Source organism: Lepisma saccharinum, chromosome 24 (genome assembly GCF_977018435.1).
Source record: "Lepisma saccharinum chromosome 24, izLepSacc3.1, whole genome shotgun sequence".
NCBI lineage: Eukaryota > Metazoa > Arthropoda > Insecta > Zygentoma > Lepismatidae > Lepisma > Lepisma saccharinum.
This window is the reverse complement of record NC_139252.1, coordinates 42,684,519-42,706,550: the sequence shown is the minus strand read 5'-3', so window position 1 is coordinate 42,706,550 and position 22,032 is coordinate 42,684,519. Positions and strand designations below refer to the sequence as shown.

The following is a 22,032-nucleotide window of genomic DNA, read 5'->3' as shown; positions in this document are numbered from 1 at the left end:
TCAGTTCGTAACTGTTTGTTACGAGATACTTATTGTTTGAAAACTTGCAGACCGGGTGTTTCGCATTACGTATTCAATGCCAAGGTTGGAAGTGATTTACATAATACATTTTCTTAGTTTTGTTCCCATGTAATTTTAGTTTTCAATAAATTTGATATATTAATCATAATTTTGCCCTTTTATTGTCTAAAAAAACTAAAAAATGTAATAACAAAATATTAAAAAAAATAAGGTTTCTCAGACCGGATGTTTCTAATTATGAAGTAAAGATCTATGTTTCTGTTTAAGGGTTAATATACTGACCATTGCCAGTTCTTACAGTAAAGTTTGACTACTTTCATGTAGAAATGTACTACAATAGGTGGCTATGGGAATTTACCATTTCTTGTTGCTTTTTAATGTCCGTTTGATAGTTATTGGGATCAATATGTGTGTTATTAAATTGTACTATAATTATATTTATGCAGTAATTTATGATTATTTTTTTTTTAAATAATTCTTTGTTAATCATTAGTCAATGATCAAGTCAAGTATCGCATAAAAACTCACCCCTGATACTTGCTTCCCTCCCCATATCCAACAGTCAATTACTTTTGAGTTTCCTTTCTCGTTATTACCTTTACATGTCAAGAAGATATTCCAGTATTAGTGAAGAAGTTTTATGGAATATCAGCCAGGTGATTTCCGGATAGGCTTCCAGAGCTAACGTCATTTTCATCTTCAGGGATTGATGTCCCAGTATAAGGTTTAGCGAGATTCGAAGCATGCATTTAGCTGAACTATAGCGACCTTCTTCCAGTCACGTACAATAATTGCCATGGTTTGGTCTGAGAAATTTTGGTTCTTAGTGTGAAAAATCTAGAAAAGTTGGGGAATTTCATTTTGACAAAATTGTAGACACCCTGAGTGATTGCCTGGAACCTTAGCATATGCCAGTCATGCCACATGACCACTTTTCCCAAAATGGCTATTATACCCTGACGGAGAAGGCCTTGTATGTTATGGAGTTTTGAAAGGCTTGAGTCAGTTACCACAGTGCATTGCAAATTCAGGACTGCAAAATCCAAATGAGGTACCTTCTGAAAATTGTAGTTTTAATCATTTTATAAAGAAATTTCAGCAGACTATAATATTTTCTAAATATTACTTTTACTTAGCTATTAATAGATAACTTGCAGTCTGGATGCACTATTTTTTTGCTAGAAAAAAGGAAAAAATGAATAAAGTATAATCAACAGACTAACTTGTTTTTGCATTGCAGGATAGGGTTTTTTAATGTATTTGCGTAGGAAAACAAAACCTGGACTCGACCATTTTCAATACAGTTAACAGAAACATATATTTTATGTATAAAGAATTTATTAGAAACCATGTTCCTCTAACAAGTAGCTGTTGCTAAAAATATGTCCACAACCAGAGACAATTCCTATGCGATGAAGTAAAAACATTGAACCTCATCAGTATCTGACCATGGAACATTACGGCAGCTGCCTTCATTTAAAAACACATTATGGCAGGATTTTTTTTTATCTTACTACAAGCACTTCAAATGTGCAACAATACTATCAAAACAATACAACAGTTTTGTACACTGCCACACACAATTTAATTTCAAACAAGTTTCTAGCTAAACTAGTCTAAAAACTTCGGTTAAATGCATTTTTAAACTAGTTTAGTGGCAATGGAAGCAACATGTAGAATTATTATGCTAATGTGATAATTTTTACACAGATCACTAGGGAGTAAAAACAAGCTTCTATCAATAACATTACTAAAATAATAAATTCATTGTAAACATTTTTGTAGTATAGAAAGAACACAATGAAAGACATAACAGGAAAGAAATTATTAGTAATAACAAGATCTTTTAATATACTTAATTAGAAAAGTGCAATGTAATGATGAGGCAAATTCATAACATTTTACAAAGCAAGCACAAAATCTGATAAGTTATGCAAGCAAAAGAAATGTAATACAAATTGCACATTGTGGATTACATCAGTTGCATTTCCATCTCACTGTGTATATTTTCCTTGTACTTGGAAGAGTATTAACATACCGACACCTTCATAGCAGACCTAGACAACAAATTGCAATTTAAAAATTATCCCTTTTCCACACCCATAGATATTTTTTATAGAAATTTGCAAATAAATCCACTCATTTTCATTTACCGAACCTTGTTTCTTAACAAAAACATTCAAGGCCAATTATTTTTCAACACTTCAAATAACAATAATGTCCCGTGGTCATTTCTTTAAAGTAGTATTTCTAAAATTTTAAATAATGAAGCAAAATAAGGCAATTTCATTCATACACACAAGGCCTATTGTTGGTCTTTTGCTGCTTTTACATGAACAAAACTATTAACTGTATTATACACAATACAAATAAGTTTCAAATCATCTTTTGTTATACTGGCCCAAAATTTGCTTTTAATAAAATGGAGAGGAAAAGAAGTTTGGACTAAGTACATTACATAGTTCTTTCTGCAAATATAAAAATGTACAGCAACGTATATACACACATCTATAATTACATTTAAAACAATTATATATATATATATATATATGTTAACAATTATGTACAAGGGAAGCATATCACTATATAAGTTCCATATATATTTATATTTTATAATAATGCAATTTATTTACATATCTTTGATCAACATTCCTCTGAGTTTATTAGTAGGTCATTCCACGTGGATGCACACCTTGGTTAAGTTCCATGGATAGGCCAATCTGACAAGGAACAGATGGCAGTAACAATATAGAATGCGACAAACTTGTCGTGATACACAAATCGTTACATGCGACTTTAGAACTTCACAATTGTTACTTTTTTCCTGACATTTATGAATGATGAATGTGCTTGAAATGCAACTAACAATGATGTAGTGTCATGTTTATGGCAAAAAAAGGCACTTACGATGACGACATATACATACATATATACCCCGAGTTTGTGATAGACAAACTCTTGTGTCTTGCATTGTGCTCCTCAATTACAAAAAGTAATTAAACAAGGTAATACAATTGAGCTCTTCTTGAGGAACATAGTGCATGAACCAACAATACTGCATTGAAACATGCAATTGCATTGAGAATTGGACAAAAATAAAATCTTTTACAACGTTCAGTAACCAACATCACTACAAAACTATGCATGATCGTAAAAAAACTAAAATATCTTTCCTCTCATGCACACACACACACAAAACCACACTGAGAAATGTACAAGCAATTCTACTAGTCCTCATATATTTTTCTTCTGACGATACTTGTGCCTTAAATCCTGCTAGTGTGTTCCAGGAGACTGCAATCTCCCTCGTTGTCTGTTGGAATGAAATCTGTCACTACTTCATACGGTTGAGGACTAAATCGTTCACGACGAGCAAACCTTTCTGATACGGCGACTCAGACAGTGAATTGGCTAACCGGTTGGCCTCGAGGCAATGCTTCCGTGCCAAGAACCGTGTCTGCTCCAGTCCCTGTGATTTGTGCACAAACTCAAAAGCCTTCTCCACATCTCCTGGTTCTTGGAAGCGACGCATGATCATTGGATTGAGTTCTGGGAACTGTGAAAGAGAATGTGACAATGATAATCACCAATTAATAGTGGGAGAGGATCGATGGATTCTGCTGTAATACCAGTGGGACATATGAATGAATTGAGTGCATACTCAAGAGTATGTGTAGCCTCCCCATTCCCCCCCCCCAAAGTATCAAAATTAAGAGCATTAAAATTTTATACAGGAAATTACATAAATTGTTGTTCAACAGAATGCAAGGAATTAAGGCTGTGTTACTGCAGAATTTTTAACCCTCCATTAGGCACGTGGGGTACCAGTGTTAAGGTGACCAACTCTCCTGTATTAGGGCTAATTTTTTTTTTTTTTTTGGATCCTCCTGGTTCTCCCGTATACTTCATTAACAATGAAGATCGTGAAATTTAAATTCATTCCGATACAATAGAAGTTTGGTGAACCATACAAAGCAATTAATTGTGAGTATAGTTGTAAAGAGCAAAGAGTTTTTGAAATTTGAAATAAAAAAAAAACAACTTCATCTGCAGTATCAGGGGACAAATATATACAGGTCAAGACTAAGAAATTTGTAAATTTTTATTTTGTATTGAGATCTGTATGTTATATAAAAGTCTTGCACTGTGGCCATGCAGCCTCGGACATCATGCTTTGGGCTCTGGCTTGCAGGTTTTGAGTCTCCTGAGGGTAAGCGTAACAACTTTTCTCCTGAGATTTCGGCATGTATATGAGACCAGTGGCTAACCACTATGATGAGGAAATTTGGGAGCTACAACGAGTAGCATGGAAGATGGGATGTAATGATCTCACCGACTTACAATGGGATTGTTACAATCCAGAAGTGTCCGTGACTACATCAGTGGCGGTCCCTCCATGGAACAGAGAGAACAGGCTGTTCCCTTCTATTTATTGCCCTTTTTAGCTATTTAAATTATCTATAATAACATAATAAGAAGACTTCTTTCTTCCGAAATCAACACTCCGAAGAAAAACTTTCACCGTGACTGGACATTTGTTTACTTCACCTACCCTCGTCGTTCCACCCTCTGCTGCCTGACGCTGAGTATTTCCGACCACGCATAAAGGTAAACGATCCTCATGGTGCCACCTCCTACCATGGAAGCTGAACTCTAGCTGTTCCCTACGAGAGACATAGCAAATTCGTTTTCCTTCGGGTTTTTGCTATGTGCTAAAGTTTAATTGCATTGTAGTGATAGTTTTGAGTGTAGTAAGTCTAGAGTTTCCTAATCTCATTGCAAAATTGCCTCTGCCAGTCATAACAAACTGGAAAAATCTTCTATAGTCTAAGCGTCTGCTAATTGCCTTATCTAAATGCTGCGAAATAGCTTCCGAGGGAACAGCTCGTGTCCACCTGTTCCACCAGCCCCAATACGTACGCAGCAGCAGGGCGAGCGTTGTATGATCAACCGGCTGAAGACGAAAGCTTTTAGTTTATTGAACTTTACAGAAAAGACAGCAAACCAACACCTATCCTAACCGAATTAAAAACTAAAATGAAATCCTACAAAAGGCATTTTCAAACAAGTTACAACTCTGTAAAATGATTAACTGGAGTTAAGTGGCAAATTATTGTTGTCCTTGTTTGTTCTCGAGAAGGAGTTTCGACAGTTTGGGTTTTGATGAAATTTCTACAAATCTAGAGGACGTCATGAAAAAACTCTGCCATCTGATTGCCATTATTGCATTGAGGACGTTTGAATTACAAGAATGCTCAACTCTACAAAAAAAAAAATTAAAAAAATGTCAACTTCATCTACAAATAGAGAGATGAAACAGGTTTCAAAAAACATTTTTTTTCTCTGATCACTCATAAATTTCTTTCATAAATTTTATCTTTGTTGCGCATCAACAATTTTGTTTTTAATGTTTTCTTTACATCATATCATATTTGCTTTAATATTGGTATTGTCATAATTTTTACATGCTTCTGGCAATTTGCAACATGTATTGTATGTTTATTTGGTTCATTTCAACAAGGGTTGAATTTTACTTGGACTACTGTATTATATTACGACAGGTATGGGTGGGGAGGGGGCAAGTGCAGGTCACCTGCTCCCCTGCCTGGTTTAGCACCGCACGTCACTGCTGTACATATTCTGCAAGTAAAGCATGCATAGAACTTTCAGTGAAAAAGGCAGGCTCAACCAGAAATCCAACCCATTGCTCTACCAACAGAGCTACCAAGCCAGTCCTGGCTTTGCCTGATTTTTCAATTCCACTATTTTTACCTGTGTTGATTTGGCTCTGTCAGTGCTGCTGCAATGGGATCTGTTGTATGTTATCTTATAATTTGGCACACACACACAGCTCGAACTCATGAGGTCCTTGCGAGGCTGAGGCTGTGTGAGGCCAAAGGCCAACCTTGGGCTCGGAGGCTGTACACAGGTGATGTAGTATATAGAAATTTCAGTTAAGGTACTTTCATTAATATCCATCCACAGGTTGGGACTTGAACCCAGGAACTCTGGTGGCGAGTTAGTGTGTAACACCAATAGACAAATGTTATGTAACAATAATAATAAATAAATAAATACAGGTATCATTTAACTATTATAAAATTCTCTATTATTTGGTAAAAACAATAAAATGAGAAAAGATTCTAAATATTACTTTTTCAACTGTTCAGATTGCTTGTCAATTCAGACTTGCAAATCATGTAAATATGAGTGTTAAAAGACAAGGGAGACAATATTTACAGAACATCCTGTGTTTTACTATTATATAATCAAAATGTCGAATTTATAATTTACCAACACCATGTGATCTACATGGAATAAGAATGCTCTTCTGTACAAAATAAATGAAATCAGATTAATGTTTAAAATTCATAATAAAGCACACAAAAGAATTCCTGAAGTTGAAGGAAAGTAAAAATAAAAAAAAAAAGGACAACAATACTACGATAACAGTGTTAGTGATCAAGGTCGAAGTTGCATGGTACATAAACCTCATTCTGCCTAACTTTAGCAAGAGTAAACAATTTACCTTCTCACAAGCAAAAAGCACGGGTGCCGTAGCCAGGCCGAGTTTCAGATCGGCTGCTGCAGGTTTCCCCATCGTGTCTGTTGAAGAAACAAAATCCAGGAGGTCGTCCACCAGCTGGAATGCGATGCCAACGTTTCTTCCATACTGGAAGGCCACTTCTGTGAGGGACTCATCTGATCCAGCCAGCATACTCACCTGCCAAGAGGTGAAAAATTACATGACAATATGTACACAGAAAAAAACAAGTATTCTAAACCTTATGGCTATATAAATAATAAGAATGGTGTTCATGTTGGAGGGAATAAAAAACGCGGTTGATAATTAGAAGACGTAAGCGAGTACTAAAAAGATTTCCGGAAACCTTTTTAGTATTCACTTACGTCTTCTAAGAATGGTGACGTGGTTTAAAGACAGATGGGCTCACTCTCCTGACAATCCAAATTACTTGCATATGTAATTTCAAAGAATTTAAATGCATATTTTATCAATGAAATGCGTAGAGCAAATAAAGACTAGATTTCTACTCATTTGACCGAAACGAATTCCCTGATTTTTCCAAATGAATTTCCAGACCATTCTGCTATGTCTGCACAGTGGTTGTGCACTCTAAGGTATCAGGCTTTGGGTTCATGCTAAGAGATGCATGCTGGTTCGAGTCTTCTTGGGGCTAGCATAAGAATTTTTCTTCTGAGATTTCAGTGTATGGGACCGGTGGCCACTCACGATTGGAAATTGGGGAGCTATGAATGAGTAGTATAACCTGGTCATGAAAACCTGCAACAACGACTGGGGAATTGTCGTACTGATCACAAGTCACCCCGTAATTGGCCGGTAGCCAGTAGGTTGACCCTGGCCCTCAAAGGCTGTTGCATCACGAGTTAGTGTATGTTATATTCTGCTGGGTTTAATTTACTTTAACTCTACAGTACATTTTTGGAATACACTAAGAAACAAACTCCATGGCTCAACAGCCCTATCGAGGGCCAAGGTCTGTCAAGTGGTCTTTTATGGGTGATGAATGGTCAAGCGCATTGAGTCCCGTTCCTGACTGTTTCTAGACCAGAGTTCCTTGATATTGACCACAAGTAGCTCCTGCCATGGATCAAGCCCAGGCTACTCACACCAATCGAAAGAGAACTAACCATCTGGCAGCTCTATATTATTGGAATAGGAATATGAAAGCTTTGTCTATTTGCAAGCGAAACCAAATTTTCAACTATTCATGAACATAATAAATAACATAACCCGTGGCTCGACAGCCCTTGAAGGGCCTAGGTCGATTTCCTGACTGCCAGTCTCCCTCGCACAATCCTACCTAGAGCTGCGGAGTTCTTCAACCGGTATTGGAGGGACGTGGGGTCAGCACGTCAAACCCCCAACCGTTATAGGATATTTCCGAGACCGGATTACGCTACTCACTCGCAGTTCCCCAATTTCCTCACGATGGTGGGTTGCCACCGGTCCTATACACAGGCCGAGAACCCAGGAGGACTTGAACCTATGCCGTCCTGCAGTCGGAGTCCAAAGCACAGCACCTTAGACCGCACAGCCACGGAGGAGGACCTTACACCTGAACACTTGTATCAAATTGGTGTTTGCACACATGTGAAAATGCATCTGCATGGCAAATGCAATGATTATATTTATTACCTAACTTTTCCAGGTCATTGGGAACCCTGGCCAAGTTTCTGAAATATGACTAGCACCACTGTTATTTCTGTAGAAACTTAATCATAATCTTATCCTCCACGCTCTTAAGCTACAAAACCCCTCACCATGTAGTGGTCATGGTAACCAAACCTGTGCTACCTCACATTTTATCTTTGAACTTTTACCCTCCCAAAAGAACACCCATGCTCTGGCCAAAATTCAAACCTGGAACCTCTGGTAGCAAGAGTTTGGCCCTCAATATGCATAACCACCAAGGTTGTTCAAATTACTCTTTACTCTAATTTTTTTGTTGGTCCTTTGCAGGCATGTAGCCACCACCCCCAAAATCCTACAAATATCTAATTTAAATGTTTTTTTATTGTTAATAACAAATAAAGTTATAACAACAGTAAAAACTGCATTACATCGAAAAAAGTTTAGTGTATAATAGAGGAACCAGGTAATACAGTGCGTTCAATTTAAAATTGTACCACACTCTGCATATTGACGAATACCTAACAATGCTGATGGAATTTTTTGGAGGTATGACAAGTTACAATATACATAATTTCCAACACTTATTTTCCTACATATATACACATTAATACTTACTCTCATGATGCTTTTATGGTGGGTACAATTTTAAATTGAATGCACTTTTTTTTATTCTACTATTTCATCCAAAACTGACAGTTTTCTTTGCGAGAGTCACAAATATAAACTTTATGAGTAAAATTTACCACTAACTGTTATAGCCTTTTTTTTAACAATTGTGTAAAAGTGAATAACAAAATACAGTAACTGATTTTCAGTACACTAACTGTACAAAATATAAGAAAAATAATGGACAACAATTGTGTTAGATATTCATTGATACGGAAGGATTGAGTAGAAAAGTCTCTCCGTTATGTTATAATAGTTATTATTGTAAAATAATAATAATTATTGTCATTATTATTTCTACTAATCAAGTTTTATCAATGGTCTGCCCCCTCTACAAATATTTCTGGCTATGGGCCTGGTCCCTTGAGAAATAGATTTTATGGAGAATAGTTTAAAGACAATTTCACTCTATACAAAATTAAGTAAAATTTTGAATCAAGCATTGAAGAAATAACAATTTTAGTGACTTTATAAAAGAAATAACAGCATGATTTTAATTTGTGAATTGAAATACATGACATTTCTTAAATTTTTACCATGTTGTGGAATGGATGATATTTAGCAAACAGCTTCCACCACAATTCATTGCGCCCTATTTCAGGCAAACAAATCAGATCCTGCATTGAAAATGTGCAGGGTAAGCATTTGTGAATGATCTTAGTTTTGCTAAAGTGATTCAATGTTAGGGTTACCACATCGCTATAAGGGAAAAGTATGACATAATGGCCCAAAATGTAGGACACAAAACATTTGCAATAAATAATACATATTTCTAGAACACGTTAGAAAGTAATTTAAAATTGACATTTTTCAGTTTGTGTTATGAATTCTTAAATGCAAAATTTCCAAACTTGTAATCGTACTAAACAACATGTTTCAATTGGTACTTATCAGCACTTTTTCTCAAAATTTCAGGTTTAGTCAAAATATATTTATGAAAGACTGGACAGTCAAACTCTTTGAAGAAATTATAGGGACCAGTACCAAACTGTTTACAGATTTTATGAAATAAATATTTCTCGCGGTGAAAATAATCTCTCAATGTTTGCATTATGACTTCTAATGGCAAACAAATATTCAGCATTTACCTTAATTTGAAATGGTTCCAGAAGTTTATTGTGTAATTTCTAGTTCAATAACAGGATGCCTACCAAAATAACAAATCCAAAATTCTTGACTTTTTCTTGACTTATTTTTCGATTTTCTTAACCTATATTTATTCAACTCCTTCTTAAGTAAAGTTGGAAATTAGCAATTAAGAAAAATATGTATTTAATGAAAAAACCCTACCAAAAGGCCAGTTAAGATGAAAACTGAAGCTGTATTTAACAAGAGAATTAGATCTGCTTTCTCTATTTATCCTGAACTGCATTTGGCAGACTCGCAAGGCTCTGGAGTGTGGACTCTCAGCCAGTATAATCTTATGTGGGGCTCATGTTGCCGTCCCTATGTGTTTGTGATTGTCCCTTCATTCATCCTATCTTACCAACATTCATCCTCATCTTTGAGTTTACTCAAAGGGGCAGAAAAGTGGAGTAAAATAAACGAAATCAATGAATCAGTCATTGTGATAGCAAAAATTATTGACCAAAAGTATAATTTCTTGACATTTTTTGACATATTGACCTACTTCCTATTCTTTACTGGTAGACAACCTGAATAACTTTGTTCTCTATACCCAGTGTTTTACAATCAACATATTGAATAAGAATGGGAAACACTTTGTTCCATCAGTAAAAACCCCAAGGCAAGAAATTCCGCTCAGGCATTGAACAGTGACATCAGAATGTGGCCCCAAAACTTTGTTCATTAATTGCTCCCGTTTTTCATGTAGTAGGACAAACTTTTTATATATTTGGGCAATGATTGAATCAAAATAAATTTCACTATTGAGTTTGGGAGCGAACGCCATAGACTTGTCACTGGCATGATTTCTCTTTGTTCAACTGAAACATGTATTTTCCTAATTAATATTATGTGATGCTCAAAATGTAGGACATTATTGAAATTTTTCCAAACTCCTCCTGGATGCCCGACATAAGGCGAAAATGTAGGATATGGCCAGGAAAAACAGGGAATCTGGTAACCCTATTCAATGTATGATTATCATGATAATATGATGAATGTGTACGTATAAAATATCGCAAATTTCTCACTGTAAGAAGGCTTCTCGTACACTTTCCTCAGCACATGATGTTTCTCCACAAAGTGCACTGCATGATGATGTCAAGTTGAATACCATCTATTGAAGAACATATGGCATTGAACAGTATGTCATCTTAAGCTTTGCAAATCTTTGGTAGGAGACTGAGGGAAATAAGTGTTTTGGGTGAAATAGTGCACATGAAGTTTACAGGGGGTAATTAGAACTATGGCTAAAGTTTAAGTGGAATCTGGAGCTGGATTATAACTAAATATGTTCTCATGGAAATGGAATCCATGGCCTAAATGTTTACAAGGCAGTTTCATTAAACACCAGTGACGTGTGGTGATGTCGACAGTTGGGGTAGCAATCAGTGGCGTGCCCAAGGGAGGTTGGTGTGGGTCATAATCTCCCTCCCCCTTTTAGGGCCCAGTATTTCTAAAAATAGAACATCAAAGAAAGGAAAGGATTGCAAAATGAGGAAGAACTACTGAAAAGAAGCACATGTTAATTCCACCCACTTTCGAAAATCCAAAACATGTTGATTTGACTATTAAGCCAGAGATCCCGGGTTCGAACCCCGACCTGGGCATGGGTGTTATTTGTGTTTGTCCCTTCATCAATTTTATCGTACCATCTTGACGATTAGCCAAAAGTGTAAGAAAACCGAAGTAAAACAAACCAAATGAAACAATCAATCAATGATTTGATTTATGCTACTTAGCATCGCTGTCACATTTGGTTAATCGCGAAGATGGTACAATACAATTAATGAAGATACAAACACAAAAAAAACCACCCATGCCGAGGTCGGGGTTCGAACCCGGAACTCCTGGTGTCATAGCATGCAGTGATAACCACTCCCCCACGGTTGGTTGATTTGGTGTTTAAGTCCACTTTATGTACAGTCACGGACACTTCTGGGTTGTAACGATTCCATTGAGAATCAGTGGTATTAATACAACCCAGAAGTGTCCGTGACTGTACATAAAAGCTAATTGGGACTGGGCCCACAGTTTAAAGTGGGATCCAAACCACTATGTGCGTCCACCTGGTACCGATCCGGGGCCACTTGCACTCCCCCACGGAGGTCAGCCGACAACAAAGATGAGTGGAAATCTGTAATTATTCGGATACTTGGGTATAGGTAAAGCAAACTGCGTATTTACTCAGTGGAACGTAAATTTCAATTGGATTTTTGAAACACCATATTTGCATATGATTAACGTTTTTCCAAAAAAAAATTGCATTGCTTGATTTCCCTAATTTCTTCATCTCACGATCTCGTTACTGAAGGATCCGGGTTCGAGCCCTGGCCTGTGCATGAGTGTTCCTTTGTAACAACTTTTCATCCGTTTAATTTAATCAACGTTCACCGTCATGGCAGAATTTAGGTAAAGTGATGGAATAGCATCGCTAAAGAAAGGAAGGAAAATACAAATAATTTCCTCCCAGTGCATCTGCAGGGTACTGTGAAATCAGGAGTCCAGAGTTCTCTGTTTATGATTGTCCCTTGTGACTTCCATAAGCTCATTAGCTACTTATCGCGATTAAATCTATACAGCTAGAAAAAGTGATGGAAGGTGGCAAAAATTAAATATATTAGAGGGGATGAACAGGTAACAAAATTCACTTTCTTGTAGTTTCTTCAAAAATATTCATTTGGCTTTTTTAGTTCTGGGATACATTTTTCATTCCAAATTATTTCGTTATTCACTGCAGAGTACAACACATAGAAACAAGAATGTGCGCTCGTCACGGGTTCGAATCCCGGCCTGAATTGTTCTTTGTGAGGTCCCTTCATCAATTTCATTATATCATCACTCATCCTCATTTTCGTGATAACCAAATGTGGCAGAAAGGTGAAGTAAAATAAACCAAACCAACAACAACAATTAGTTTTCTTGCCCAAATTAATACATCCGTATTTATGACTGTTTAGCTTACCCATTTTTTATTGGAGGCCAAATTATTAGTATATTTAAATAAAACACTACTAAAACGAGAGCGAGAGAGAGAGCGTGAGCAAATATTTGTTATTTAATCATTATATATTCCATATTTGAAAAAGAAAAGAAACCATAACATTTTTGTCTGCACATAATACAAGTACGTTCCCATTCATATACAAATAAAACTACATCCCATATTATACATACATATTGTACAACGTTTAAAAGGTTGTGTAAATACAGAGAACATAAGTACTGCAGAAAATTTCCCCCTGAGTTCTTTAGAGGATTTACAAAGGAATCGAAAGGAAACCTATCCCCTATCTGTCCTATAGGAGATAGACTGGAGGACCTGAAACCACGGGCTTTCAACCATGGGAGCGGGGTGCGAGGCGGCAAGGGAGGTACAGGCAAAAAAATCTTCCCTTTCGCTTCGGGCAGTTGTCTATACCTGGATCTGGTAAGGCAGAAGAAGAGCCAGCTAGGGTATCCAGCCTTTCCAGCTGATCACATCGAGGGACGAGAAGCGCGTGGAAAGAAATGTTGCATATGAACTGAGGCTTCAAGATAATAAATATTGTTATTTGAAAATAATTAGAGACGTGAGATTGGTTGATCTATCTCTGCTAGACTAGCTACTCCTCAGTGCACGTCACTGTTAAACACTATGCTATTGGGAAGAACTTGAGTTAGGAGTCAAAGACATTCCACATACACTTTATATTTTAACTATGAGGAATGTGGCTAATATGGATGAGAGAGAACAATTGTAGCCAATTCACCAAATTTACTTACCGCTTTAACAGCATTGGCAATAAGGCTAGCTGTCTTCCTGTATGTTTTTGTGAGGTAATGAGTGAATCTCTCATTCTCAGTCTCTTTGGATCCCAACTGCATGAATTCCCCTTGAATCAAGTCAGTTACAACCTGAAAAAATAACATCAATTAACCACTACAACAACAATCTAACGCAGAAAATCCAAATGACGCACACTATGGAACTACATCTGCATGCATCCGGTGACAAAAGTTGGACTGCTATTGTTACCATTTCAATTCCCCCATAAAATCGCTATTCCTAAATCCAGTAAGAGCTGCCCATGGTGCATATTGTTTGCAAAACCACATATTAGCATGCCATCATTTACAAAACTGAAAATCATTATCCTGGAATAATTTATTATCTCTTATTGTGCTCCTCCCAAAAAATATATTTAAGAAAAAAATATCACTCGACATTTAAAAATAGTTTAATGGACTTGGTGTAATATCTCTCTAGTTTTCATGCTATACGTGGTCCAAGTTAGGGTTGCGTGACTTGTAAAACATGATGTATAATCAGTGCTCAAAGTGGAAGGGGGGATGGTATCCCCCAGCTGTCCTATTGTCACCATGTTAAACCTTAGGAGCATCATCTACAGGAAACCCTGAGGCTCGACCAATCATCAACAAGCTAACATTTTCCAATTCAAGCGCTGTGTATAATGATGGATGGCCAGGCCCATATTCATAATTTTATTTGGGGAAGGGGCTCAACCCTTATCAGCAGCCACCATCTAAAGATGAAAAAGTAGGGGGTAGAAGCCTTGAAGATGAATTTTTCAGTATATTACAACTTATTATAAAGATGTTTAAGCCTGCTAATGAAGTACAATTAATTACCACTATACACTATTTAAATTAGATAGGTGTAGGATTTCCAGGAGCTTTAGCACCCCCGAGCCACATGCTTGTGATTGACCAAAACTTAACATGCATCTTATCCATGGGTAACTTTAAGGGTGCCCCCCTCCCCCATTTCCCTCAAGATATTTCTTGATAATGAATTGTCAATTAATGGAGTAAATAGTGCTGGGTTGGACTAAACACTGACTTCTAGAATTAAGTGATCGCCTACTGGAAATGTGTAAAAATAACAAATCTTCAATTTACAAAAGAATAAATAATCTGACCTCTTATGAATTTTTTGTATTTTTCTTTCACAGTCACTTATCAAGATTGTTTCTGGTGCCTTGATTTATTTGTTTGAACAATATACTATCCACTATTAATGTTGAAAGCAGGCATGTATCTAGAAATATGTTTTGAGGAAAAGGGGGGGGGCAAACGAAGTGTCTCAGGAATAATAATAATGTTTAAATTAAAATAATTATATTAAATAAAATTAATACTAATTACAATACATAAATTAATATTATATTATTACACAAATAGCTAAAATGACTGTATAAGAATAGAGATATAACAGCGCTAATTCATTATGTAGCTTACCTGTAGTTAAGATCAGAATAATTTATATAAAAACAAGTGCCCTGGCAATGAAATTAATGTCAAATAGATTAAGAATTGAATATTTATCGAATAACAACCGTGGCCGCGGTGGCTCAGTCGGTAACGCATCTGACTACCATGCTAAAGGTCCCGGGTTCGATCCCCGGCCGGTTCAAATCCGGGAACTTTTCTAACGATGGAAGCGGCCCTGGCGCCCACCCAGCGTCGAATAACATGGGTACCTGGGGGAAACCCTGGGGGGTAAAGGCGGTGAGGGGCGTGTTGCTGATCACATCACCCCCACTCACGATCGGATCAAGAAAGTGTGAGGCGTTACCCCCACACCCCCTATACGCCTTCATGGCGTGGTGCTATGCACAGGGGAGCACTTTACCTTTTTTTTATAACAAAAATGATGTTACATGTAGTTGGAGAAAATTAAGTTTCTGATTAATATTTTATGCATATATTGAGTAGTAGTGTACATAAATCTTGTAATGTCATTCAAAGCCGTGTGATCCCAATATAATCCTTGCCTTCTAAAAAGTTCAAATGAAATTAATAACCATCGATTATGCAACAAATGCTAATATTTTCATTACTTAATTTTAGTACTTCGTAAGTCTTGGGGAAGGGGGGTCTGCACGCCTGGACCCCCCTAAATACGTCCTTCCTGTCCTTCAAAGCCCCATGATCCCAATATAATCCTTGTCTTCCAATAAGTCCACAGGAAATTATACAACAAAGGCTAAATGAATATATTTTTCATTATTTAATTTTAGAACTTGATAAATCTTTGGGGGGGGGGGTCCGGACCCCCTGAACCCCCCTAAATACGTCCTTGGTTAAAGGGTGTGAAATTGTGAAAAACTTATATTAAGCAAGTTGATATATCTCACCTGTGTTAAAGTTTGTGTAACGTCATTATTTCTAAGGCGAGCAATCATCATGGAAGCCACAGACAATATGAAATCTCCAGCCATGGCCACCTGAAATTTAAATTTATCATTGAAAAACATACAGATTAATTCATATTTGTTATATTATATCATTGTAAAGATAAATAGTGTTTCAGTATCATAAATAAATGGATTATGGTGTTCACTGATCCCTTCTCCCAGATTAAATATTTATTGACAGCTCATTAAAACATACAAATAATGATAATGTTTACTCCATATAATATAGGCAACAATATTAATGGCACCATATATACACTAAACGCAATGGAAGACTGAACAATATTTTATATTAATCTTTGACAACTACAAGCAAAACAGCTTTACTCTCGATATCAAATTATGAGTACATTCACTTTTTTCAATAGTAATTCTTGCATGCAAACAGGAATTCAACTTTGTCAAATTGCTTATTCTACATATCTACTCCTTATCAAATCTTAAATGCACTACATAATTTTCGTGAAGTTAGTCGATATTTACAGAAATTGTATTTTTTTTAAAAAAAAAATTAAGAGTTGTATTATTCCTGCCTATTTTCAACTTCTTTAATTTATCGGTGATATAAGATCATTGGTCGAGCATGTGGAGTGCCAAGTCATGATTTTGCCAGTGAAGGTTTTGGATTTGAGTCCTGATATGGTAACGAGGGTAATGGTTGTCCTCTCATTAATTTCATATAATCATCACTCATCCTCGTCATCGCAATTAACGCAAAGAAATATGTACACTCACCGGCAATAAAAATGGGGCAACTAGATCCTGTAAAACTCGCTTCCCTGCAAGGTATTGTGTGTGTTTCCCAACTCTATGGCGATAAGTAGATCTTAATAGCAAATTTTCAATGGCAACTTCTACCACCGCCGTAGAGTTAGGCAACACACGTTGCAGGGAAGCGAGTATTTCAGGATCTAGGTATCCCATTTTTATGGCCGGTGAATGTACATAAGAAAGGTAAAATGTACATATTTTAGTTTTGTGCTGATAACCTTTAAACCGATACAGATGCAAATGCCGATACCATATTATTCTCCTTTAATCATGAAATCCGCATATCCTACTCACTATTTGGTATAAAATTACTGTAAAATTACACGGTATAATCTACAAGAAACTGAGTCGAAACTTTAAGTGTCTCTTGCGACATTTTGCACACCCTGCGAGATATCCAAAAGTATGGCGATTCGATTCAAACAGGTATCGGTATCTGCTCAACCCAAAAATATTTTTGGATATCTAATATCGTTAATTAGGTTAATCGCGACAATGTGAATAAATTATGAAATTGATGAAACATTAATGTCCTATTCACTCGAACCTAACCTCCTGTCGAGCCAAGATCATGAGTGGGACACAATGTGACTTTCTGGTGCGACACTGCCTGGGATCTTCTAATTACAGTCACCTCTCCCTCATTCAGGGCAGTAAGTCAGAAATTCTTAATAGAGTGCGCACATTTTTAATACATCAGTGATGGCTGATAGTTAGTTACAGTAGTATTCCAATGAAGTCCATTTTTTTAATTGGCCTAATAAGCTGTCCTACATCTTTCACTCCCTCTCTACACCCCATGCTTGAGCCTCGGGAAGGGGGGGGGGTCGAACTAGTCAGTTGACGCCCCACCCCACCCCGTCAAAATTGTCATCCTTGATCGAGTCAGAAAGCTAGTTATTTTTATTGTTAATAATATAAATAATGTTCAGAGAGTTAATATTCGATTGATTGATTTTATTTATTTTACTTCGCGTTTTGTGCCTCTTGGCTAATTTGCGAAGATTGGGATGAGTGATGAAATTGATGAATGGACATTCACAAACAATCAAGCCCGAGCGGGATTCGAACCCGAGACCCAGTTAATATTCGAACAGAATACAGATTAAAAACATGCGTTCAACCGCAGGTGATACCTTTTCTTCAAGGTAGCGACTCCATAAATAACGAAGGATAAGAGTTTACATAAGACCAAGTCCCGATTCTTTTAACTCGAACAAAAGGCAATCTGGTTGTGAAATAACTGAAGTGCAAGAAATATAGAGATTTGAACGATAGCTTGAGGCTACATAAAACGTGCGAGTCCAAACAGTACTTCTAGATTAAATGTGTCTTTCTGCTGTGGACAGTGAAAGTAAAACCAATGGTGCCAGGTCAAATCGAATGTCTTAATAGTGTGCAAGGGGATATTCGAGACGCAGATGTCGACTTCTCCTTTCTACTGCGCCCTTCTTTTGGATACAAGTTTTTCCTAAGCTCGCATTTTTCTTGGCTTAAACGAAGTACCTGGTTTTGTTACGTAATTTCTGGAATGTTCCTGGCGATTGAGTATAAGCGATATGACCAGCATCACGATCCGACCGCTTTTATCAGTAAGTACCAGTAAGGAGGCTGGGTAAGCCTCAGAGTCGCATATGCAAGGATATCGACGGGAAAATCTCTACACTATACTCTATACCGGGAATCTCTGGAGCTAGCGAACGAAAACAAGTCTCTACGAAAGTGGCGATTCCGGAGGACTCGGCCAATAAACTCGTGAGGGGGAAGTGAGTGCAGCGTGCACTGCTTTGGTCCACCAACCCGCTTTCTCCCCTTGTCTTCCGTTATGCGCGACCTTGCTCCACATATTCCCTGAACTGAGTATAGATAATCCACCTACAGAATCTTATGAGTCTTCCTGTGGGTAGTCAGACCCCTCCCCCTTCCCCTCGCCCTCGCTTCAAACTAGACTACCGCAATATATACAAACGGATTTGAGAGAATTCACTCTCACTAGTAGACAAGACAAACGAACCTGAATGGTAAGGTGTTATAGAATATTTAAAATATAAAGAGAGTTTATTATTGCGAAAATATGAATAAAATAGTATGTTAAAGATAATTCCATGTCTACTGTATATATTTCACTAAAACGTCAGGTTGAGATTTTATTAGATATGTATTATTTGTTCGCTTTCATTGTTTCTTGCAAAAATGTTTCGTTAAGCAAATTTCTAAACGTGCTTCTCTGAATAGTTTATGTGCGGTTACTTTACGTGGAAAATCGCATATATAAGTACTTAAACAACTGAATGTAGCCTGTTTGACTCTAGCGACATCTACCATTATAAATAAATGATTGGCTCAAGTTTAATCACCTAACGCGTTTTCTACACTGTGGATGCATCTTTATAATTAAACAAAACAAAACATCTACCTTTCATGTTACATACAGAAATATAAATATATTTATATCATGCTGTTCACTTTTTTGTAGTCCGTAGAGTTTATTTATTATCAGACGTAAGTAACATCTTCACACGGTTAAATGTGAGAAAATGTAATTCTTAACAAAACGTCTAAAAATCTTGTTATAGAAGAAGAGTGTGGTACTAAGGAGACAACAGACTACAAAACTTCCTTCTGTGTTAACGTAAAGTTCTTGAAATGATTTGACCGTGAATAGTGACAAAATGAGGGAAATAGTTCACCTTCAAGTTGGGCAGTGTGGAAATCAAATTGGTGCTAAATTCTGGGAAGTTATATCCGATGAACATGGCATCGACCCTACTGGATCATACCACGGGGATTCAGATTTGCAATTGGAGCGGATCAACGTATATTACAATGAAGCAGCAGAAAGTAAGTATGTGCCTCGAGCTGTTCTAGTGGATTTGGAACCTGGAACGATGGATTCAGTTAGATCAGGACCTTTTGGACAACTTTTTCGCCCTGACAACTTCATAAATGGCAGTTCTGGTGCCGGCAACAACTGGGCAAAGGGCTACTACACTGAAGGTGCAGATTTAGTTTCTGCTGTGATGGACGTGGTTAGGAGAGAAGCAGAAAGTTGCGACTGCATGCAAGGATTCCAGTTAACACATTCCCTTGGTGGGGGATCGGGTTCCGGACTGGGAACTCTTCTTCTATCAAAGATCAAAGAAGAATACCCCGACCGAATCATTAGTTCTTTTAGTGTCCTACCATCTCCGAAAGTATCAGATGTGGTAGTCGAGCCGTACAATGCCACACTAGCATTCGACCAGCTTGTGAACAATACAGACATGACTTACTGCATGGATAACGAGGCACTCTACGATATCTGTTTTAGAACACTGAAACTAGAATCTCCGACCTATGGTGACTTGAATCATTTGGTTTCTGCTACCATGACAGGTATAACCACATGCTTGAGGTTTCCTGGACAGCTAAATTCAGATCTTCGTAAACTTGCTGTGAATTTAGTACCATTTACACGGCTGCACTTCTTCATACCTGGTTTTGCTCCTCTGACTTCTCGTGGTAGTCAGCAGTATCGTTCCTTGTCAGTTTCTGAACTAACGCAACAAATGTTTGATGCCAAGAACATGATGGCTGCCTGCGATCCTCGACATGGTCGATACTTAACAGTTGGCGTTATTTTCCGCGGAAGGGTGTCCATGAAGGAAGTAGAAGAGCAAATGCTTAACGTTCACAACAAGAATAACAGTTATTTCGCGGAATGGATTCCAAATAATGTGAAAACTGCGGTATGTGACATTCCACCAAGAGGCCTCAAGATGTCTGCAACTTTCATAGGGAACTCTACTGCTGTTGTCGAGTCCTTGAAACGTGTCACCGAGCAATTTTCTACCATGCTGAAGAGGAAAGCGTTCTTGCATTGGTACATAGGTGAAGGCATGTGTGAGGACGAGTTTATAGAATCAGAACTAAACGTAACGGAAATAATTGAAGAGTATGTGCAATACCAAGAAATAGGAATAGGTGGAGGTGAAACTGAAGGACAGGAAGAAGCAGACGAAGAGTATTTTTGATGGATGTAGATACAGTGGGCAGTTTTGACATTGGTCAAAAAAAGACAGAAAAAGCAAAATTATGTACATGTTAGCATGTATATTGCAACTAGCTTATAAGGCCTCTGAACTTCTATAACATTTCACTCACATTTTAGAAATTTAACTCTTTATAATACATATAAAATATGTTTTCGGAACTTTATCTTTTATTTAGAAGTAAGTTTAAAAAAAAGCTTTACAGAGGTACGAGATAAAGGTATTATGATAGATATTATGTATGACGAAACAAATTTAAAATAGGACAAAAAGAAGAATGCACACGGACTGTAGACCACATGACTTCCGCCACGTAGACCACAAGTCTCAGCAATTTGGGTGCATTATTATGATGATGTTACGAGTGCAAGGGCAGGTTAGTCTGTACGTACTTGCCTTAAAGAGAATCCGAGAAATGAACTTATATTTCCCGTGAAAAAAAGATGAGATTTATATCAACTGGTTACAATCAATTTTAACTTTTCTTGCACATTTTCTTGTTAACTTGTGTGATATGGTGTTGCTTTTAATACTATATAAATGCAACTTCGTCCTAAAAAACTTTCGACCACAGCCTTATAAATAAACATTCTGAATAAGGAAACCTTATATGCTAGTATGTGAAAAATTACATGAAAATGTTCATGTAAATATATTAGTTCGAAATCTTGGGAAAACCTATGCTCAATTGGGCTTCAAGACCATTTGAATATTTAATATAATACTTCAAGAAAAACGTAAACCACCATATTTGTTTCACGGTAACAAATACAAAGCGAGGAATGAAGATGCTTACACAGGTATTAGTATTCAACGACAGTACAGAAGTACAAAAAACATAATTCTTGAAATTCATGATCTGATAATGCTTTCATCTAAATTATTATTATTTTGCTGTAGTTTACGTTTTATTACAAGCATAAGAAAACAGTTTTTCGTTGTGCAATGCAAGCAATGCGTACATACAACTAAATTATTATTATTTTTTTTTAACATTATGAGTACACTGTAGTTTCAAATTCCTTGTTGCTCATAATTCTGC

At 36.9% G+C, this 22,032-nt stretch overlaps 1 protein-coding gene and 1 pseudogene across 1 annotated transcript in view; one reads left to right on the top strand and one right to left on the bottom strand.

Moving 5' to 3' along the window:
• Positions 1-1,330: 1,330 nt before the first annotated feature.
• qless (decaprenyl diphosphate synthase subunit 1 qless) overlaps positions 1,331-22,032 on the bottom strand; it is a 173,351-nt gene continuing 152,649 nt past the window's right edge. The window contains exons 5-8 of the mRNA XM_083110932.1: positions 16,129-16,218; positions 13,754-13,885; positions 6,551-6,745; positions 1,331-3,577 (exon numbers count right to left, since the gene is read on the bottom strand). Of these exons, the coding sequence (XP_082967058.1) occupies positions 3,356-3,577; positions 6,551-6,745; positions 13,754-13,885; positions 16,129-16,218 (639 nt within the window). The 3' untranslated portion in view covers positions 1,331-3,355. The remainder of the gene's footprint in view (positions 3,578-6,550; positions 6,746-13,753; positions 13,886-16,128; positions 16,219-22,032) is intronic.
• On the top strand, positions 19,538-21,151 carry LOC145978279 (tubulin beta-4B chain pseudogene; annotated as a pseudogene).